At 52.4% G+C, this 14,873-nt stretch overlaps 1 protein-coding gene across 2 annotated transcripts in view; it reads left to right on the forward strand.

The window, feature by feature from the left end:
• Window positions 1–3,248: 3,248 nt before the first annotated feature.
• The window catches only part of LOC105465279 (tet methylcytosine dioxygenase 3), a 125,375-nt gene continuing 113,750 nt past the window's right edge, over window positions 3,249–14,873 (forward strand). Inside the window, exons 1-2 of one of the 2 annotated variants that reach the window (XM_071076929.1) lie at window positions 3,249–3,493; window positions 4,299–5,025. In XM_071076929.1, the coding sequence (XP_070933030.1) occupies window positions 4,723–5,025 (303 nt within the window). In that variant the 5' untranslated portion in view covers window positions 3,249–3,493; window positions 4,299–4,722. Of the gene's footprint in view, window positions 3,494–3,941; window positions 4,010–4,298; window positions 5,026–14,873 lie in introns of those variants that run through there. The other variant, XM_011713627.3, reaches the window with a different exon arrangement.

A 14,873-nucleotide genomic window follows, 5' to 3' on the forward strand; every position in this document is an offset into this window, starting at 1 on the left:
GGGGTTAGGATGGGGCCGAGAGCTTGCATTTCTAGCCAGTTCCCAGGAGATGGTGATGCTGCCAGTGCTGGAGCTCTCTTCGCAGAACCACTGAGTCTAGGCTAATGCAGCCCCAGGAGAGAGGGGCTCGCCCCGTCCCCACGCACACCCCCACTGCTCTCCTGCCCTGAGTGCAGTGTGAATAGGGAATAGCCGCAGCAGCCCAGGAGACTGGAGAACCAGAAGGCAGGACCTGAGGAATTTAGGCTGTTTTATCTTGGGCGCCCCTGACCAGTTTGTGCAAGTCGTAAAGCAGGCAGGAAAGAAGTCTATGGAAGCCTATGGGTCTTCAGTGTTATTGAGGTCTGTCATTCATCAGGTTCTACTCACCTCATCTCTTCATTCAACACAGTGGTTGGGTGCTAGGTCTAGGGTTATGAGGTGAAAGCCAGCGTGCTAGCCCTCCAGGAGTTTGTAGTAACTGAGAAGGAAACATGCAAACCATTCCAGTGCCCAGCAACGATGAGATAACTGTTCCTAGGGAGGGAGAGTCAAACTTCTGTGGAGGGAGAGTGGGTGGGGCTCTGGAATCGTCTGAGCAGCTGGAGAAGGTTTCATGGAAGAACTGGCACTTATGACTTGCAGGATGAGTGGGAATTTGGCAGGTACAAGGGGTAGCTGAGAACGGGTGGGGTGGGAAGGGTTTTCCCCAGGCAGAACGAATGAGCAACAGGGCTGCCGAAGTGTAAGGTTCCAGAGGCTGGGAAGATTTGACAGGCAACTCTCTAGCCTGGCTGGGTTCCCTCCAACCTCTCTGGTGGCCCCTTCTCAGCTCCTGTCCCTCATGGGCTGGTATTCTCTGGGGCTCTGTCCTGGCAGCCTTTTCCTCGCACTCCCATGTCCACCCCCGATGAGCTCCTCCACACCTGAGGCCTCGCTGTCTGCTCGCTGATGGCGCCCAAATCTCTTTCAAGCCCAGGCCTCATCCCCTCAGTTGCACACTCACCTCCACACGGATGTCCGCATTCCCAGGCATCCTTCCTTTTGCATTTTGTCATGGTGAATGGCACCAGCATTCACCCAGTTACCTAAACGAGAGGGCTTTATGAAATGACCCTCTCATAGATTGCTGGTGAAGAGTAAATGACACAGTAACTTGCTGGTGCCATTTACCCAGACAGAATACCAGAGGACGGCTGCTGGGCTCCTCGGAAAGTCCACAACTTACTAGCTGAGTGATCTTGGGCAAGTTATTTAATGTTTTCTTATCCATAAAATGGGTTTGATGATAGTACTTACCTCACAAGGTTGTCATATGGATTAAATAATATTAGTTGTTGTCATTCATTGAGCCCTATATTAAGTCCTTTACTTGGATTCCCTTGAAGATGGAGTACCTAGTCCAAGGTCACACTGTTTTAAGTGGCAGATTCAGGTTTGGAAGCCAGAGTTCTCTGGCTCCTGAGCCATCTTCTTCACCTCACTGTCACACTTTCTGAAAACTGTACACCAAATAGGGAAATGCCTATGGTACAATGTTAAGTTAAAAGAGGATGGCAAATTGTATACTTAGTGTGAGTAAATCCACAAATAGGAAAGGCTACAAGGAAATGTAGCAAATGGTTAAATATGGTTGTAATTTGGTGATTTTTCCCCTCTAGTATCTGTATTTTCCACGTTTTCATTATACGCATTTTTAATTAAAAGTTACTTATTAAAAATATATCAAAAACAATTACGACTCTACAACCTGTTCCCCTGTTTGAAAATTACACTCCCTTGGTTTTTCGTCTCGGTTCTAGTCTTACCACCCTTAACAGAAACTCTTCATTCCTCCCCAAGGCCATGGTAGGAAGCAGATATTGCAGCCATGTTCACCCCCAGGCACTCCCTCTCTGACAACCTGGACCCTGGAGCAGGCTGTCAAAATCAGAGGGAAGTTCCAGACAGAACCCAGGCTGCTTTACCGCCTAGGGCTTTCTTTCTGGACAGCGCTACTTTAGATCAGTTACTTTTTTTTCTTTCTTTCTAAATAGCCGGCCGAATGCTCATTTTCCAGTTCTGGCTGAGTTGTTAGCAGCAGCCGGGCGGCGACGCCTGCCAGGTACCTGGTTCCGTGAGCACCGCCCAAACTGGTCAGGCCAGTCCGTCCTGTGGCTGTTTCTGCCAGGACTCGCCCAAGTGTGTATGCGCGTGTGTGTCAGAGACCCACCCTGCTCCCCTGCAACCCAGGTAGGTGGAAAGCAGTTGCAGGCAACAGCCTGGCAGTCAGGCCAGATGGGTGGGGCTGAATTAATCTAACCTGGAATTTCAACTTGGCCTGCACAACAGGTGAGGGAAAAAAGCAGCAGAGAGAACGGGCAGTTTGGCAACTTGGAAATATTCCTGAGCCTTGCCCCTTACCCCCTGCCTGGAACATAGCCCAGGGTGACTCTTCAAAGTGTCTGCGCCGGGTTTTAGGGCTCAGTCGCGCCACGGCCCCCTCGAGGCTGTCCGAGCCCCTCCTGAACGCTGTCCTCCTCAGTTACCCTCCGCGACGCGCCCGTTCCCCCTCCTCCGGGAGGCAGGGCGGGGGTATCGGATTAGTCTTTGTTTTCGACGCGAAAGAGCCGAGCGCGGCGCGGGGGAGGCTGGCGATGGCAGGGCCGTGGGGTCCACCTGGACAGGGCATTCGGCCGTGACCCCTGCGAGGGTGCCCTTAGCCTCTGCCCCCGAGCAACCCCTTCTTGCCGGCCAGGCTGACTCGGTACGCAAACGCGCGATGTCCCCCATTGTCCTGCTTCGGAATGAGCCAGCGGCAGCTGGGACAGGGGGATCAGTCGGGCCCGGCGCTCAGGCCTCCCAGGAGCGCCGGGGCCGTCCCGGACCGATCTGGCCCGCAGGGAGTGGCAGGAAGTGGGGACACCGAACGCGGCTCGGCCGAGGGCCTAGGTTGGAAGGTCCGCGTGCCCCACCCCGCCTCGCCGGCCCCGGCTGCAGCCCCGCCGGAGGGCGAGGGTGGCCAGCCCGAAGGGGGCGGCCGTGTCCCGGGAGGGCCGACCGCGTGGGTGGGAGCCACTGCAGGTGCAGAGAAGCGGCGGCCGGGCCGGAGCCTGCCCCAAGCCGCTCGCAGGCCGCCCGCCCGACCCCTCCCCTCCGCGGGAAACACCCCCCTCTCGCCCGGCCCGGGGCTCGGCAGGGCCGGCGGGGCTCGCCGGGGCCGCACGTGTGCGCCCTCCCGGGCGGGGGAGTCCCCGGGCGAGCACGTGCCGCGGTGCGCGGGGGGCGGGGAGTCCCGCGGACGCCTTCATTGCTGCTGCTGCCGCCGCGGCCGCCGCTGCCTCTTCCTTCCTCCTGCGCCGTCCCCTCCTCGGCCCGGGCGGGGGGCTCCGCGCGCCGAGCTCGGTCGGGCCGGGCGCTCCGGGAGGCGGGCGCCCCAGGCGGCGGCGGCGGCGGCCGCGACGGTGGTGGCGGCGGCGGCGCGGGCCGGGAAACTTTGCCCCTTTGTGCGCTCCGCCCCGGAGGCGGCGGGCAGGTCGGTGCAGTCGGTGCCTTTCCGGCTCCGGAGTGGGGGAGGGGCGGCGGGAGGCGCTGGGGGCCCGGCCAGGGGGAGGGGGAGGGGGCGGCCCGGAGCCGGCGGGGGGCCGCTCCTCCGGTGCAGGGGGCCGGACTGGGGTGCTGCGGGGCGCTGTGCGGTGGAGCCGGGCGGGGGTGGCAGGGCGGGGGCGGGGGCTGCGAAGCCGCCAGAGCCGAGTGGCGGAGGCCCCAGAACAAAGGAGCCCGAGCGGCGGCGCGCGCGCGGCCCGGCCCGCGGCTCGAGCGCGCCCCCCTCCCCGCGCCCCTCGGCGGCGCGGGCCGCCCTCCCCAGTCGGGCTGGCGGGCTGCGCTCGGGCGGCGGGCGCCGCGCGCGCGGGCTGCCCCGGGCGCGCCCCCACCTCCAGGCCGCTTCCGTGCCGGGGGCGCCGGGGCAGTCCCGCGGAGCGAGGCTCTCAGCAAACTTTATTTTGAAAGCTCAGCTCCCTGAGGGAGGGCCCGGCGGCCTCCAGCCAGGGTGTGTGGGGGAATTTTGGTGAAACTCTCACCAGCCCGTGGGGGATGGGAGGAGGGCAACTTTCTTAGAAATCTCACCTTGACCACCCCCTTGAATTCGTAGTCCAGGGCCGCCTCCCTCAGATAGGGAGTGGGTGCTGGGTGCGTCCTGCTTGAGGTTCTGGGTAGGACCTCATTTGAGCAAGCCCCATCTCTTCCCCCATTTTCTCTTCCCAGAAGCAGGAAGAAGTGACACGTGAAAGTTGTCCCTGAGCTCCGAGTGATGCGCTTCCCCTTTCTGTCTTTTTCAGGCAGCACTGCCTTCTCCAGCGTCCAGACCCTGGAGGAAAAATACCGGGAGAAACTGCTCACTCAGCTCTGCCCCCACCACACCCTACCTGCTCACCTCATGCCTGGGTCCAGGGTGGGTGAGGGTGAAGAACCCACCGGGCCAAGATGATCCCTTTTCTGGGGACTGCTGCTGGTGTCCTTCCCCAGATCCCGGGCCCCAGCAGGTGGGAGAGTGGCCCCCTACGGAGCCCGATCAGACTGCTGCAGAGGAGGTGAAGAGGGGTTGAGAAGAGGCATCCATCCACGAGACTGAAGCCACTTGCCTTCATCCTTGTGATTCTTGGCTGTTCTAGGCGAGAAGGACCTGTTGGTGGCCTTTGGAGGTGGCGGGAAACTGGACTGTGGTTCTGCCCCAGCACCTATGCCCCCACTTCTGGCAGCATCATGAGCCAGTTTCAGGTGCCCCTGGCCGTCCAGCCGGACCTGCCAGGCCTTTATGACTTCCCTCAGGGCCAGGTGATGGTAGGGGGCTTCCCGGGGCCTGAGCTCTCCATGGCTGGGAGTGAGTCCCAACTCCGAGGGGGTGGAGATGGCCGGAAGAAACGGAAACGGTGTGGTACTTGTGAGCCCTGCCGGCGGCTGGAAAACTGTGGGGCTTGCACTAGCTGTACCAACCGCCGCACGCACCAGATCTGCAAACTGCGAAAATGTGAGGTGCTGAAGAAAAAAGTGGGGCTTCTCAAGGAGGTAAGCTGGCGCTTGCTAGGCTACCCTGTCCCTTCCTTGAGGGCACGGTGATCACGGGGGTCTTGTTCAAGGCTCGTCCAGTTGAATCCATTCTCTCATTTCTGATTCTCTTGGTCCAACTTTAAGTAGGAGTGTAACTGACATGTTTGGGCTACTTTGCAGGGCTGACAATTTGTATGAGAGTAACTGGGTAGAAGGGGGATCTGAGCAGGCACCCTAATCTCTGATGTTTGCATTTGATGCGGGACTGTGATGTCTACCTTTACCTCTAGAAGTTTCTTGTCCTGCTGCTTGAAGCCTCAAATGTTGTATTTCAAGCTCATGCTAATGCTTGGATGACTTGGGCTTTGATAGTGTAAGATAAGGGATGGAGGCTGATGGATTTGGAGACAAAGTTTTGGATTGACAGGGTGGTTTTATGCTGCCCTGATGGAGTGGGATGTTTCTTTCATGGTTTTTCTCAGATGGCCAGAGAGCCAGTTGAAACCGTTTGGGAATCTAATGACAGACTGATGATTTGGGTTCTCCTATCTTAGTTCTTCTTGCAGTCAAAAACTTTATTTCTGTGTTCTCAGGACTTGGCACAGTTCCTTGGCAGGTAGTAGGCACTCAGATACTAATTGCATGAATGGATGACGTGCTTTTGAGACACTATCAACCCCAGGGAGGTGTACTCCCTTTATTTGGGGGTAGTAAGGTGGAGAAGGGAAGGAGATTCGGGATGAGAGCAGGCAGGGTGAGAAGGCAAGGGAGAGACGGTGACCTTGCATTGGCCGTCTTTCCCTCCCATTTTAGTGGCGGACTGCCGGCTTGAGGTTGGTGACAGCCGAGACAGCAGAGAGTTGGCAGAAGTAGGGCTGAGCGAAGTTGAGCAGCTTAGGAGGAGCGGTGTAGCCGCTGAGGTCGCTCCAGGCAGTGGAACTGGCGCTGGACAGAGATGGAGGCCGGTGCTGTCTTCGAGCTCCCCCTGGCTCTGCCATTCATTTGTCCAAGGGTCCAGACAACTCGGGCCCCTTCTCTGGGACTGTCTTTTCCTTGGGGGAAGTGGAGGAGTTGTACTTGATGTCTTTCAAAGTCCCTTCCAACTGGGCCGGGAGCTGCTTGCTTCTGAGGACTCGGGTCCCTGTGACTTTGTTGCGCTGGCGGCTCGTGCTCAGGGTTTCCCTGACCGCTGAGTGCAGAGCCGCACAGCGAGCTGGTGGGACTGGTCCCGTGGCTAGGAAGAAAGATTCAAGTGATGAAAACAGGGAGGTGGGGTTGCTGGATATTTCTGCCCCTTCTCACCTTGTCTTGTCCGTGTCCTGTGGAAGCTGTATGTCCTGACCCAAGGACTGCAGACACAGGGCCCTGTTTCCCCTGTCTCTTGTTAAAGCAGACATCTGGATCACATATGCAGCCCCCAGCCCCAGCCTGGGAGACTTCTCTGTTGCTGGTGTTGGGGGTAGTTATGGTCCTGCTGGCCCAGTGCCACATGGGTCGCTACTGAAAGCAGGGTGGTATGAAGTGGGGGAGGCTTTACTTCTGGATGTAAGAGCTGGTGCTTTGGTGTAGGGAGGAGCTGCTGAGTCTACTTTGTAAAGCTTGATTCCTTTGCGCCCTTGCTTCTAGCATTGCTTTTCTTCCCCAGCCCCCATTGTCTTACTCAGTTCCTCCCATAATTAAACCGGAGGGATGAGGATGCTGAGCTTCCTGGGCTAGATGTTCTTGGAAGCAGTGGCCCTTGTGAACTAAGTTGAAGTGCTGCTTTTGGCAACAACAGAACATACCTGAGTGAAAGGGGCTGGGAGTGAGGCCAGGGCCTTGTCATCCTGTGTGTAAGCTGTCGGCCCAGGCTGCTGGGTGGTCTTGGTTAAGATATCATGGATCTGGGGTGGCTGAGGCTTAGAGACAACCCTGCTGAGAGATGCCTGCATCCCTATTGACCTTACCCTGGCCAACTACCTCTCTAAGCCCCAGGGTCAGGTAAGGTGAGGCTGGACGGCCTTGGGTGTCTGAGGACAGAGGATCTACATGCTGATCTGTGGATCAGTAGAGTTCTGTGTTTCTAGAGAAACAAAAGGGGACAGTGGAATGAGTTTTTTTCATAAAGCTAACTTTCTGTGACTTAAAGAGTGGTACTTTTTTTGTAATGATAGGTTCTTTTCTACTTCTCGATGTTTAAAATATGCTTTCTTAAAATGTGCTTTATGAAGGTGTGATAGAAAGTAGACCTTTTTTTTTTTTTTTTTTAAGTCTTTGGTAAAATACAAAATGGTAACCAGTGCTTCTCTCTGAAAAAAAAAAAGGTTTTTTTTATTTTTTGGTCCATGAAAGCTGAATGCCAGAGAGTCACTGTCTAGGGTATACTGCATTTAATGGGCATATCTCTGTCATAATTGAAAAGCTGAGAGGTGCCCGAGAGACTGCCAGAGTGGATGAGACCCTAAGACCAGCCCAGCATTTAGCAGATACTGGGGACTGCTGGGACCATAACCATTGGATCTTAGCAGCCGTGTGGCAGAGGGAACATGTTCCAAGATTGGGGAGGTTGTTTTGGCCATGACTGTTCAGGTGGGGTGGGACGCAGTATCCTAGGAGCCTCTCGGACATCAGACCATCTACCTGCATTCCTGCTGCGTGGCACTTCCTCCTCTGTGAGAGCACTGTACTCTTCTGGGAGCTCTTCCTTACTTCCCTTCTGTCTCCATCTCTCCTAGTTGCCTTTAGGGCTTCCTTTGAACTGTCTGCCTCCAGTTACTTTATATCATCCTGTAAGGAGGAGATTATCTTGGGTTTTCCATCTTCTTTCCCTGCTCCTCACTCTTTTTCTCTGGGCTTTGTGGCTGGGGAGGAAGGGTGCAGGGGAATCCCTCAGAAAAGAAGTTCACCATTTTAGGACTAAAGACAGGCTCCCCCCAGGGATGGGCCTTCCTGCCTTAGGGGGAGGTGACTACTTCTCTGGGTCCTAATGTGAGGTTGGGGCAGGTTGGTAGTAGCTGTGGTCTTCCTTCCTATTCCAGGAAGAATTTAGAGGAGGCTGTTTGATTTCATATTCTTTTTACCCGAGTGGTGGCTTGGTAGGACAATGAAGATGACTGATTAGAAAAGTAGGGTTTGGTGACTATGGAAGCACACTAGGTAGGGCTCAGAACCCAGAGTAAGTGCTGTGCCCTTCCTCTCTTGGGCAACCAGTGCTCCATCCCTTCTGTGTCCATTTTCTGAATTGTAAGATAGGAGTAACCCTTCTTTGTAGGGTTGTCATGAGGATTAAATGAGATAAAATATGCATAATGTCTGGCACATAGTAGGTAATCAATGCATGAAGACAAAACATTCCTAAACATGTAGAAAAGGATGAATCTTTATGCATAAACAACTGTGCATTAGTTTTCGAGCTGTAAAGATGCAATACAAGGGCTAGGTGTGGTGGCTTACTCCTGTAATCCCAGAGCTTTGGGAGGCTGAAGCAGGAGGATCACTTAAGACCAGCCTGGGCAATGTAGCAAGACCCCATTGCTTAAAAAAAGAAAAATTAGCCAGGCATGGTGGCATGTGCCTGTAGTCCTAGCTCCTGGAAAGACTGAGGTGGGAGAATCGCCTGAGTCCACAGTGGGCCATATTCGAGCCACTGCACTCCAGCCTGCATACGACTCCAGATGCAATACAAAGTAAGCATTTATCTCAAGGCATTCCCCTCACTTGCTCATAGAAGAACCGTGGGGCAGAACCGCGGAGCCAGGCAGAGGGAGGGAGGAGTTTGCCAACCTCTGTGCTGGGGGAGGAGGCTAGACATCAAGGAGTCACTGTGGTCCTAGGCCTGACTGAAAAATTGCCCATGGGTGAGGGAAGTAAATAACTGTTAGAGCAGGAGAATGACCTTAAAAAATGCATAGAAAAATGTATGCATAAGTTTGAAAGCATGACTGAGGATATTATGGGTGAAAACGAGGGAAATGGAAAGATATAGGTTATGAGAATACTTTCTAGCCCTCAGCCAAGTGGATTTACAGCTTGAAACAGATCTCTGCCAGATTTGAGTCAAGATAACTTGGAATTGGGAATCTTTCAACAATATCAGAACACCTGGTTAATCCTTGCCCATCCTGAAGATGGAGGCTGTGGAGAGGAATGCATTCAGGCTGGTCTCGGCATCAAAGGGAGAATTGACTAGAGAAGTGGAAGTGATGAGAATCTTTAGAGAAAGGGACCCCATCTGAGCATTTGTCAAGCTTGAGAGGTTGGGCAGGGAGGAGTATTTACCATAGTCTTTAGAATATCATCTTTCAGATGCAAGCAGTTTTTAACCCCACGGGCCACGGATTCTAAATGAAAATTAGCTGGAGGGATAGAATTGCTTGTTAAAAAGCAAAATCTGGCGGGGCATGGTGGCTCATGCTTGTAATCCCAGCTTTTGGGAGGCCAAGGCAGGCGGATCACCTGAGGTCAGGAATTCGAGACCAGCCTGACCAACATGGAGAAACCCCATCTCTATTAAAAATACAAAATTAACCAGGCGTGGTGGCGGGTGCCTGTAATCCCAGCTCCTCGGGAAGCTGAGGCAGGAGAATACCTTGAATCCGGGAGGCGGAGGTTGCAGTGAGCTGAAATTGTGTCATTGCACTCCAGCCTGGGCAACAAGGGTGAAACTCTGTCTCAAAAAAAAAAAAAAAAAAAAAAAAGGAAACGCTGGTAGAATAGTCATGAATGATAGCTTCAGGAGAAAGGTGTTGGTGGGACTGGGGAAGGACTGAGCCATCTGTGTGGCTGTATGGGCTGTTCTCTAGTGAGTGAGGGGGTGAAAGGCCAAGCACATTATGTGGAAAGTGGAGACATGGCACTGAAGCAGAGTCAGGAGTGTGGTCTAAGCCCTTAGAGAAGCATCAGGGAGTCCAGTGGCTAGAATGTGCTAAGGCTGTTGGAAAATGCTGATGATAATGTTTTGTATAAGGTTCTAACAAGAGTGAGAAGGAAGAGGTAGGCTTATAACTTTCTAGGGATGGAGAGAGTGGACAGACACTGGGTCCCTGTGGTGTCAGAAGATATAACCTGGGGAAAACAGAGCCGGCCAGTTACCCTACCTGAGTCTGAGTCATTCGCTTCCTACTGAACACCTGCAGATGTGCTCGCAGAATCACGATCTTTTTTTCTTTCTTTTTTTTTTGAGACGGAGTCTCGCTTTGTTGCCCAGGCTGGACTGCCATGGCGTGATCTTGGCTCACTGCAACCTCCACCTTCCCAGTTCAAGCAATTCTCCTGCTTCAGCCTCCTGAGTAGCTGGGATTACAGGCATGTGCCATCACGCCTGGCTAATTTTTGTATTTTTAGTAGAGACAGGGTTTCACCGTGTTGGCCAGGCTGGCGTTGAACTCCTGACCTCAGGTGATCTGCCCACCTTGGCCTCCCAAAGGCTGGGATTACAGGCATGAGCCATTGCGTCCGGCCCTTATTGTTTTCTTAAATAGAGATGGGGTCTCGCTATTTTGCCCGGACTGGTCTTGAACTCCTGGTGAATTACAATTTTTATGGAATTATGATGATTGAAAGAGGGCCAAAAGGCCAGAGATAGACTAAAAGTTCAGTTTCTCAAAGAGATTTTGAAAATTGTAAATATATAAGCTTAATGTCAGTTTTTGACAGTTCTAGAACAGATTGTTTAAAAGGTGTTTTGTGAAACTTCAGAAAGGCAAGTGATAAACTTTGAGGGTGCCTGTGGTTCTTTTCAAAGCAGCTGAGGCAAACGAACAGATCTAGATTTCTGTAAATAAATGATGGCATCTCCTGCCAGGTTGGACAGATGAGAAGTCCAATTTTTGACTTAAAGTCATCTTAGAGGGAAGTCACTGATATGACTGCCCTATTCAGTCTGTCGACCATGTAGATCAGGGGTTCCACATTGGGATCACCTGGGAAATGTAACAAACATGGTGCCCAGACCCCACTCCCAAGGGATTCTGATTTAATTGATTCAGGGCGGACCAAACTGGTCTGGGGCTCCCATGTGTACCTAATGTGTAGTTAGCATGGAAACCCTCTGATGCAGATGAGAGACGGTGAGGTGATGGGCACCTACCTGGACTCTTCTATGGCAAATTACTCACTTGAGTCCTGGGACACCTGCATGGTCCACAGCCTCACTTCCACCTTGCTACTCAGTGGACCAGCAGCATTGGTATCACCTGCAAGTTTGATAGAACTGCAGAATGTCCAGCCCTACCCTAGACCTGCTGTATTGAAATCTGCACTTTAACCAGATCCCCAGGTGATTTGTATATCCATGAAAGTTTGAGGAGCTGTCTACAGCATTTCTATGACCAGAAGGGCATGGGACATGGAGCGAGTGGGGCAGGGGCCGGGGGTGGTGATAAATAAGCTGTGATGAACAGGCAAAGAATTTGAAGTGCCAGCAAGGGTAAAGAGCATGACCCAACCCATTTCCTGACCCTCTAAGCCAGGGAGACAAGGACCTCTTGAGATTTACTGCATGTTTCTGCTTGTTCTTCTGGTATTTGTTTCCTTCTAGTTTAGTGAGTTATCAGTAAAACCTATCAATAAAACTAATCTACAAAGTTATCAGAGAACTCGTGTATTTGTTCTGACAACAGTCAGGAAAGGGCTCTCAGAAGATGTTTGCTGCTCAGCAGCCTGATTCAGGGGTTGGAGCTCCATGACACAGTAGTAGTGGTGGTTGTGTAGAGGAGGGGGTGTGTCCATAGAATCTTAGGTCTCATGGAAGGATCTGGAAGCTTATGGAGTAGAATGGATGTGTGCCCTTTTCACAAGATGAGGTAGTAGGCAAGTCAGATCTGTGGGTGTGGTGGGTGGGTGGGTGGCAGTGATGATGCAGTTATTACGTTGAATGATAGAACAAGGGGTTAAGGAGGTTGGGACAGTCAAGTACAGTGAGTCCCAGTAAGACTCAGTGGGATTTAATCAGGGCAAATGCAAAGGCCTGTACTTGTTTTAAAAAAGAAATGTATGAACTCTGGCTTCCTAGCAGGTGGAAAGAACTGAAACTCTAAAAAGGAATGTTGACAGTCTGTCTTGAAATCTGTCAGAGTGGTCGCATGCAGGACGGCTGAAGGAAGCAGGGCTGTTCAGCTGCTGATGAGTAGAGGAACACAGGCTCAGGCAAAGCCTATGTGAAGAGGAGGTCAGTTCCCTCACTGGAAGGAGTATGCAGGAGTTTTATTAGTGGGTGAAAGTTATTAGACAGACTGAACCCATGTTAGAAAAAAGAATTGTGGCTATTCCAGCACTGAGGAACTAGCCCTGAGAGGTCCTGTGTGACCAGTGCCAGCGCGAGTCTGGATGCTGCCTAGCAGGGAAGTTATGAGGATGCCTTCTGGGTTGTGGGGAAGCGGGGAGGGAGATTCACATTTGGCGGTCTCTTGCTAAGATTATGTGAAGTATATTATCGGGTCTATTTTTTGTTTTGTTTTGTTTTCGATACGGAGTCTCCCTCCGTCCCCCAGGCTGGAGTGCAGTGGTACGATCTCGGCTCACTGCAACCTCCGCCTCCCAGGTTCGAGCAATTCTCCTGCCTCAGTCTCCTGGATAGCTGAGATTACAGGCACACATCACCATGCCTGGCTTATTTTGTATTTTTAGTGGAAACGGGGTTTCCCCGTATCGGCCAGGCTGGTCTCAAACTCCTGACCTCAGGTGATCCACTCGCCTTGGCCTCCCAAAGCACTGGGATTACAGGCATGAGCCACTGTGCCTGGCCTATCAGGTCTATTTTCATGTTTTGTTTTTGTTTTTGTTTTTTGTCTGTTTGTTTTGACAGAGTCTTGCTTTGTTACCCAGGCTGGAGTACAGTGGCATGATCTCAGCTCACTGCGACCTCCGCCTCATGGTTCAAGTGATTCTCCTGCCTCAGCCTCTCAAGTAGCTGGGACTGCAGGTGTACACCACCATGTCTGGCTAATTTTTGTATTTTTAGTAGAGACAGGGTTTCACCATGTTGGCCAATCTGATCTTGAACTCCTGACCTCAGGCGATCCACCCACCTTGGCCGCCCAAAGTGCTGGGATTATAGGGATGAGCCACTGCACCCGGCCTATTTTCATGTTTTTTTAGACAACTACATGCAAGAGAGGCATCTATCTTAGACTGCAGCATTTTGGTAAACTTTTAGACTTAATCTTAGACCTAGACCTAATCTCAGACCTCTGTTGGGGTAAGGTCTGTGAACTTTTTTGAAAATTTCAGCCAAATGTTATGTGAATGTGCAGGGGTGTCTCCCCTCAGGGGAGAGGGTCCATGGTTTTTAGCAGATTGTCAAGAGTATTCAGGACCTCCCCAGATTTAAGAAGCATGCTCTACCTGAGCCGTCTAATATAGTTGCCATTGGCCACAGATAGCTATTTAAATTTAAATTTAAATTTAAATTAGTTAAGATTAAATTCAGTGACTCAGTCATACTAGTCGACTTTCAAATGCTTGTCAGCCACATGTGGCTAGTGGCTTGTGGCTTATGTATTGGACAGTGCAGATAGCATTTCTGCCATCACAGGAGGTTCTATAGGACAGTGCTGGGAGCCAGCCTTAGAGTGACCCTATGTGGTCCCTGAACCCTCACCAAGGGCTCTTTTTAGGTTGGGGAAATAGCTTCTGAATTGGCAGCTCTCAGGGTTTGGGATCCCAGCCCCCACCCCAAAGTAAGTGGTGAGGTCTCTGGACAGTACTTTCCTGGGTTCTAACCCACCGCACAGTCCACTGCTTCTCCTTGAAGGCACGGCCATGCTTTACTTGTCTGCTATGGGAGAGCACAGGGACAGGAGTGAGGGGATGTGCACCACCCAGAGGCTGTCTGGATCCCTAGTGGGGAAAATGACTCCTCCCTACCTACAGTCTTGGTCAGCAGCCCCACTGAGCTGTGTTCATGTTGACTTACAGCTCCAAACTTACCTCCTGGGTCCTGCCAGAGTTTTCCTCTCTGTCGTGGGTTTTCTTGTTCTGGAAAGGACAATGTGGTGACTGGGTGGGCCAGAAGACCAGGTCCAGGGTCTCAGGAGTTGTCACTGATTTTCCACTCCATTCCCCTTCACTTCTTTACAGCTCCTTTTTGGAATGAGGGGACGATGCTCAGGAAGAGAGGAGGTATGACCCCTTCGTCTTCCTTTTGAGCCCTGCTGCAACCTGGCTGGCTGTTTCTGGGAGAGCCCGTTAGAGTTGCTGTGGGCGTCTGCCTTTGTCTGTGCAGGGCATAGGCACTGCACAGTTGCCACACCCAGGGTGGACAAATCCCTTGGTGGCCTTGTCTCATGTCATTTACATAGGAAATCTGATAATCTAAGATTCTTATTTTTTTTTTATTTTGAGACAAGAGTCTCGCTCTGTCTCCCAGGCTGGAGTACAGTGGCATGACCTTGGCTCACTGCTACCTCCAATCCTGGATTTGAGCGATTCTTGTGCCTTAGCCTCCCAAGTAGCTGGGATTACAGGCAGGCACCACCACACCCAACTAATTTTTGTATTTTTAGTAGAGACAGGGTTTCGCCATGTTGGCCAGGCTGATCTTGAACTCCTGAACCTCAGGTGATCTGCCTGCCTCGGCCTCCCAAAGTGCTGGGATTACAGGCATGAGCCACCATGACTGGCTGGATAACCTAAGTTTTTATTAACCACTGAGGGAAGGGTCAAAAAGAAGGCTGGCAACCCATTGTAGGATCACTGGCTGGCCTTCGGGTGGCCACAGGTACGGGGGTTTGTTGCCTGCTTGCTTCAGGTAGCACAAGTATGCAGCTGGGGCACTGTTGATGGCCGTTCCTGCACTGCTGGCTGTGACTTGTATGAATTCTAGCTCTGTTGTGTCCTACCTCTACCATACCTAACGAGGGTGTTAGTGGACAAAATAAGGCACCTCT

This window comes from Macaca nemestrina, chromosome 13, assembly GCF_043159975.1.
Source record: "Macaca nemestrina isolate mMacNem1 chromosome 13, mMacNem.hap1, whole genome shotgun sequence".
NCBI classification, from domain to species: domain Eukaryota; kingdom Metazoa; phylum Chordata; class Mammalia; order Primates; family Cercopithecidae; genus Macaca; species Macaca nemestrina.